A 7,407-nucleotide genomic window follows, 5' to 3' on the forward strand; every position below is an offset into this window, starting at 1 on the left:
TCATGAACTAGAAACTGATGCAAGTAAAGAAAAGGATGAAATTTCTATCATCCTCATACAGTCACATAGGTTTATACTTCACATTGGATATGATTTGCTATGTACTCTGCTTTTCTTGTGCCTTCCTTTGATGTTTGATCCAATCTATGTACACGATCATCCCCTAAAACTGAAAGCAACTACTGCTCCCGGATCGTCAATACTTGCCACTGTACTGTCGCCGGGGCGGCTTGGCGCCGGCCAACGAAGAGCGTATAACTTGGGCCACGGCTGCAGCGTCGAGGTCGACGGGGCCACCACCGAAGATGGACTCCTGTGGCGGAGGCGACGGCGGCCGGCGTTTGGTGGCGAAGGGGCTCCACCCTGTACCCCCGGACGACTTCTTGTTCCTCTGCTGCACATGCAAAAGTTGAAGATATCAGAGAGTTGATCGTTGGCAAATAAAGATACTGTCCCTAGTGCGTTGCATCTACCACGTCAAGATTCGTGCACATGCCCATTTGGTTGGCGGGGCGCGAGCCTATCCTCAAAGCTTGACGCTCCGGCGGAACGTGCGCACGACGATGACTTCCGCTGTTGCCCGTCACTGTCTGTTTGGGCCAGGTTTGAACCAAAGTAGTGAGAGCTGACAACGATCAGGGAGGTGGATGTGCTTGGGCCAGATAGGTCCTTAGCTGAAGATGGATGATGTGTGCAAGACTAGCCCCGCAGATTGCGAAACTACGCACCGAGTTTGGGTGTCATTTTCCCTATATTTTCGCACTTTTTTTATGTCTTAGTATGTTCCCTGTGTTGTTTGATATTTGTAATGAACAAAATATTACTGTGGCTGGAGCTGCTGCTATGGGATGGAGATTCTCTTATAGAAGATGGTTGACTCCTGATCTCATTATTCAGGAGGCTGGGTTACTTCAGCTGATGAATCAAATAAATTTGACTCAGGAAAATGATTATCCTAGATGGAAATGGTCAAAAAACGGCTGTTTTACTGTGAAATCCGTGTACAAACAGATATGTGGGAATGGTAGAGACAGATCCTTTAAGCATCTGTGGAAGAGCAAAATTCCTCTCAAAATCAAAATTTGGCTCTGGTTAATTTGGCATAATGCAATAGCTACCAAGGACAACCTCCTCAAACGCAATTGGTCTGGGAATCCCAACTGCCAGTTTTGCAATGAGCAAGAAACCATCTCTCATCTCTTTTTTGGCTGTTCTGCAGCCAAATTTGTCTGGAGTGCAGTGGCTACTACTGTTAAATCTCCCACTCGACCTGGGAGTTTCTCACAATTCTTTTGGTGGTTTCCCCAATTTGCTTCTGTCAGCCGCAACACCCAGATAGCTGGTTTAGCAGCTATCTGCTGGGCTATCTGGAAAACTAGGAATAAAGCCTGCTTTGAGCAAAAGATGATTAGCTCTCCCTTTGATCTAACCAGCTACGCTGCTGTTTTTATGAATTATTGGGCAGGTTTACATGGAGAACAAGATGTTTCAGATCTTCGTGCTGGTGCAGACGGGCTTTTGCGCCTGGCTGAGGTGGCTGGAGTAAGATCTTCTGGAAACGATGGTCGTGGCGATCTTCTGCGTTTGGAGGATAGAACTGGAGAAGATGCAAATGATGATGCTGCTGCCTGATTGTTCTGGGAGTTATGCTTATAGTTGTTTCTTTTGAGTAACATCTTCCCCTTTGGCTGAAGATTGTTAGCCTTTTAAAACTGTTTGTTTGGTCCTGTAATATTCCCTAAAACGCTAGCATTAGGCGGCGATCCTCCGCTTTTGTTTTGTTGTTCGTGAACACTGGTGTATTTTCGTTATCTCCCCTGATAATGAAAATTTGATCCTTGGTGGATCGTTTGGAAAAAAAATGTCTTAGTACATCTAGTCTTCAGAATATTCGGACACTAGATTAATCTAGTCTCTGCATAAACTGATGCACGCTGCAAGTTTTCGTGTCCTCTTCAGCCTTCAGACATCGATTTTTCTCGAGGCAGAGGATGCATGCTAGCCTTGGCAGTTGGGACTGCCTGACTGCAATGCACGGACAACTGCCCCTGTCTATTTGCGAAAGTGGGTGCAGCTCGAGAGTAGGAGCTGTGACTGTGAGGGCTCGATTTGGCAGAAAGGGCAAAGCTCTTTAATTGCCTCACAATTTTGTTTGACGGCAGCTGGAATTTCATCAGATATGGAGTGGTGGAGGCGTTCTTGATACATGGTTTCTGGCTGCGGCAGTTGAAGAGGAGCAGAACGACTAACGAGGAATGAAAAGTAGTTCCACGATTCCAATACTGCCTACAAGTCGAAGCACATCCCCAAATACGCGGATCGCACTACTGTGAACTATCCTTTCTATACCATGGAAGATATGAATGCTTCATAGTTAGCATTCGTATGAAATTTTGGCAGAGAAACACACATATGTACGTAGTTACCTCTGAAATTGATGCTTGGGGTTCGTCAGAGACGACATATCGCAGAACATCCATGAAGAAGGTCGTCCCTTTGTCAGCGAAGTTCTTCATGTAGAACGAGAGCAGATGCCCGGATCTAGCTCTCAGATGCATCAACCTTTGCTCGATGTTTGGCTCGTACTGCATCACCATAGGCCGGAGGAAGGTGTCATACACAATGTCGCTGCCCTGAAGAAACAAGAGATCTCAAGAAACAATTGGTGGACCCGTATAAGAAGCTAGATAATCCAATTGCTTTTGCTTGTTTCTGTTTTTTTAGTTTTCTTGGGCAAACGTTGAGGAACAGATGTAATTAGTTTCTCACCTTTGTCTTGGGGTACCACAAGTAAACAAAGAAAGCAAGCTTGATTTCTCCATACATTGGCATCCTGGTATGGACAAATTATAGCATGCACGCATAAATGAAAAGGGAACTTCGAAACAGAACGGGAAAAGACCTCGTAAAAAAATGGAGTTGATTTAACTAACCATGAGATGAAGCTCTCGACGGCTATCACCATGGCCACTATGATCCTGAAATGTATGCACCAACTCAACTGTTAGGAAGGCAACAAGCATTTGAGCTCTAGCACAAGAAGTGCCTAGTGCTGACAGGCTTAAGAACATAAATGCTGGACAGTTTCAAGTGTATAACAATGCACTTAAATAAAAGGCCAACAAGCTGAGAAAATACGTATTAGAACATACATATTTTGAGCAACTGTAACACTTGCTACTACAAGGAACCTTTGTTGCATATTTTGCTGAATATACTGTGACAGTCAATATAAGTTAGGTATTGTGCTTTACATGTTCTTACTATCATGGAATTAGTCTCCTGGTTAATTCTTTAAACAAGTAAACTGGCAACAAATAGAAGTTCAACTGAACTTCCGTGTCTTCTTTGATCATTTATGAGTTCAAGGTTTAGCCATGCTCAAGTCCCGACAATAGAATAAGAGCGAATTTAACAAAAACACAACTATCAGACAAAAGGTTTCACCAAACAACAACCGAAGGAATATTTTTCAGAAAATCAGAACTTTTGCAGTAAGTTGTTTCAAAGAAACGAAATCTCATAACTCCATTTGACAGCATTTCTGACAGTTTGTTCCCACTAGTTATGTCCATGTGGCAAAGGTGCCCGGTTTCTCTCCTTTTTTTAGGTGAGGACCAAACCATACTTAAACCAAACTATTTCGAACTTTTCACTTTTAAAGTTAATTCCGAAAATTAGTTAAAAAATTCAAAACATATTAAAAAATTGGCAAATCAGCAGTTTGTTCCTTTACTGAATTTGAATTTATCTAACGTAATTCTTCAAGGTTGGTTGAAAACTTTCAAATTTTGGTCAAAAGATACACAAAGTCTAAACCTGTATGCAGAAAGAGGTAAAAAATATTCAAAGAAATGAAATCTCATAATTTACTCCATTTGACAGCATTTCCGACAGTTTGTTCCCACTTGTGGCAAAGGTGCCTGGTTTCTCTCCTTTTTTGGGTGAGGACCAAACCGTACTTAAACAAAACTATTTTGAAGTTTTCACTTTTAAAGTTTCCATCTAAAATTAGTTAAAAAATGCAAAACATATTAAAAATTTGGCAAAATCACCAGTTTGTTCCATTTTCAAGTTTTGTTGAATACTTTCAATTTTTGGTCAAAAGATACACAAACTTCAAACCTTCTATGCAGAATGACATAAAAAATATATTCATTACATGTAACTTGAATTACTAGATTTTTTTCATCTTTTTAAAACATGGTGTTTTGAAAAAGAATTTGGCCAAAGGTTACAAAAATGCCAAAAATGCAAACCTGATTGACAAAGTGGGCCCAAAAGTTTCTAGCTTACTCGCTACATGTACTTTGAATTGCTGCAAAACTTTCATACTTTTTGTAAAAATGATTTTTGATGTGTTTTTGGCCAAAAATTATAAAATATGAATTCCAAACAGTTTGTTTGATGTCCGGTCTTGTCCGTAGGAAAAACGTGAGGGAAACTAGCCAACTTTGTCACAAGGACCAAAAGAGGAATCAGGGTGTCGGAAATGCTATCAAATATATGCACTAAATCACATCATTTCGATTATTTGATATAACTTACCCCAAAAGTTGTAGTTGTACAACAACAAAAAATCTTTGATTGTGGTTTCATGAACCTATCCCCGATTGTTATGGTTTTGTGAATTTTTCTCGGAGGATAAAATATGATGCTAGAAGCATTCCCTTGGAGTAATTCGGACAAAACATAATTTCAATGTGAAATAAAAGCAACATGCAGAAAGAACTTGTAATGGTTCGACAACACATTATAAATCTGTAGCTATTACAAACTACCCCCTCTCTGTTCCAAATTATAATTTTTTTAAAATATTCCAGTGTGAACTACATCGAACGAACAGTCACTGAAATGTGTCTAGCTACATACTCCCTCTGGTCTCTTTTAATTGACTCGAATTTAGCACAACTTTGTACTAAATCTGAGTCAATTAAATAGGACCGGAGGGAGTACGATTCAGAAAAAGCTAGAACATCTTATAATCAGAACCGACTGATACAATATCTACATGAATTGTGGTACTTCTATCTTGTCACTGAACTGTCGGTGCTTCATCTCCACCCTAACCATGCCCGTTCATCATTTCATTACAAGTTAATTTTGACCCCATTTGAAAAATATTTCAACCATCATTCGATGTTTTGATGGGCTTCCAAAACGTCTTATAATTTGAAGCAGAGCTATTGCTGTTTTATGCATTGCGGTGGATTAAGATAATTTCGTCACCAGTCTGTCTAACCAAAACTGTCGCAGCTACTTTTACTCGATACGTTGTAAAATAAGTTTGGCGCGCAGTTTTTATGGCTGCATAGTAAGCTTAACAAAATCACGTCTGAATATTCAGGCATGCAGCATCTGATCTAATCCAGGGCAGTGATATAGTATTGTCAAATTGTGGACGCCAGCACCTTGTTAGGTACAGGGGCTCAAATTCAAAAGAGCACTGGACTAGACAGAAACAGATTTATAAGGCCAAAATGCCAAGTAGCACACAAGAGGTGAGCCTAGTGTGATCAATAATGTACCTCCAAAACAGCTGCTAATAATTTGCCGGGCAATAGGTTGTCTGAATCATCAGCGGAAAGTACAATTAGACACCAAACACCCACCTAAAACTGCATCTTATTATCTAAACAGAATCAAAGCGATACAGAAAAAAGAAGAAAAGTTGGCATTATATCGCAGCACATGAACCTTTGCCGAGATACACATAGAAAATGCCATGTTATGAATGAAAAGGGCAAAGGGACTAGCACTAAAGTTACCATGATGCATGGTATCACGTAAAGAAGAAGGGAGAGGGAAAAAAATAAAAGCAATGCAATCCATTCAAGTTTTGCATCACACGCTACATCCTGATCTCTTTTGTTTTTTGAATAGAAAAAAAACAGTTGGATGGATTCATTTCACTGAGTCAATGGTAGAAACAGAAGCAGGTGAAGCAGGTAAAACAGTTTCTCGTGGCGTTGCTGGTGCTAGTTAGCAGTAAGGTGGTTGACCGAATATACGGAGAGGAGTTGTGTCGTACGTACCAGTATTGGCACCAGAAGCGGAGCATGTGGGCGTCGTTGGGGCGCGCCTCCACCGTCTTGAAGCACTCGAACGCCGGCATGGCGTAGCCGAACAGCAGCCTGCGCGCGTCATCAATGGCGACTCCGGTGAGCCACGGTCGAGCCGCACTGCTAACGAGCCAGCACGTACGGGTAGAGAGCGATGATACAGAGCAGGGGACGACTTACAGCAGGATCCTGGAGAGGAGCTCCCCCAGCATCTCGCCGGACCGGACTGGAGACTGGACGCGCGCGGGTTGTGACGGCGGCGCGCGTCGACCTCGCCGCCGAGACAGTTGATCGAAATCGCCGCTGCGTCTCGGAATGGCTGGGAGATTTGCTTGGAAGAGTGAGCGGTTGTTGCTTGGGGGAGACGGGACGGGAGAGCGAACTTGGAAGCGGAGGCGAGGAGCAGGAGACGCGACTGCGACTGCGACTGCGACTCTGCGACGAGTTGTGCCGCTTTGAGTTTGATGATGAGTTAGTCCACTGCAGGTGGGCCCGTGACGTGCCTTGTAGTGTTACCGGTATATCCACCCAGACAGACTCGTGTTTGCTCTGCACCGACGTTAGCTTCCCTGCACTTGTGTGTCAGTGATATGGTGGGTCCGAGGAGAGGACGGTCGCGGTATCTTGTCTTGGTCAGCGACTCTGAAGCAGTCTGTCAGTTTTCTTATAGTTGTTCAACGGTTTCATTCTGTAAAAGAAAACCCGGTTTTCATTCAACATCCCCGCATAAATTCCGGCAATGCGGGAACTCCGTGTTCCTCATGCACCCGCACCGCTAGCCAGGGCCTGCCGAGAGCAACTACTGCATTCACAGGTTGTACATGCTTCGTTTAATTAGTTTATGTAACATCCCTGTTTTGCTAAACACTAATTAGAAGTTGTTTGTGCATCATGAGCATCATTTAAAATGCATTAAGAAAAATTTGCAAATAAATCAATGTGGAAACCCAAATGTGTGCAAACTTCCCTCTGTTTAAAATCCTCGTAAAATGTTTCAAACCAAATAGTTGGACCCTATAATTAGAAGGGCTATTTTACCTAAAGTTTCAGAGAGGTTTTGGATCTTTAAAAGAATTCAAAACACCAAAATTTAGAGTTGTTTTAGCCCTGTTTTAAAATTTCAGAGAAATCCCCAAAGCCTAGGGGGTTTTCTAAAATTTCCCCTTTGTCTTCGTCGGCAGACACGCACGCTGCTGCGTGCCGCCGCTCCGGCCGTCCATCCTGGCCACGATGCGCGCCGCCGTTCGCCGCCCCTGGGAGGGGATAAGGCCGCCACGACGCCCTGCCCCTCTCCCTATCCTCTCCCTCTCTCCCTCGCGCGCCTCTCTTCCTGTTCTCTGTGAGC

The 7,407-nt window shown here is 42.9% G+C and overlaps 1 protein-coding gene across 2 annotated transcripts; it reads right to left on the reverse strand.

Annotated features, from left to right (window-relative positions):
* Window positions 1–24: 24 nt before the first annotated feature.
* On the reverse strand, window positions 25–6,488 carry LOC127294300 (putative HVA22-like protein g). 2 transcript variants are annotated; one of them, XM_051324084.2, is made up of 6 exons: window positions 6,243–6,488; window positions 6,036–6,134; window positions 2,934–2,978; window positions 2,770–2,833; window positions 2,427–2,633; window positions 25–391 (listed from the first exon to the last, which is right to left on the reverse strand). In XM_051324084.2, exons 1-6 carry the CDS (start codon window positions 6,272–6,274, stop codon window positions 197–199), a joined length of 642 nt encoding a protein of 213 aa, XP_051180044.1. In that variant the 5' UTR covers window positions 6,275–6,488; the 3' UTR covers window positions 25–196. The 2 variants fall into 2 exon arrangements, with proteins under 2 accessions (XP_051180044.1, XP_051180043.1); XM_051324083.2 differs by having other exon boundaries at window positions 25–394.
* Window positions 6,489–7,407: the final 919 nt, after the last annotated feature.

Source organism: Lolium perenne, chromosome 4 (assembly GCF_019359855.2).
Source record: "Lolium perenne isolate Kyuss_39 chromosome 4, Kyuss_2.0, whole genome shotgun sequence".
NCBI lineage: Eukaryota > Viridiplantae > Streptophyta > Magnoliopsida > Poales > Poaceae > Lolium > Lolium perenne.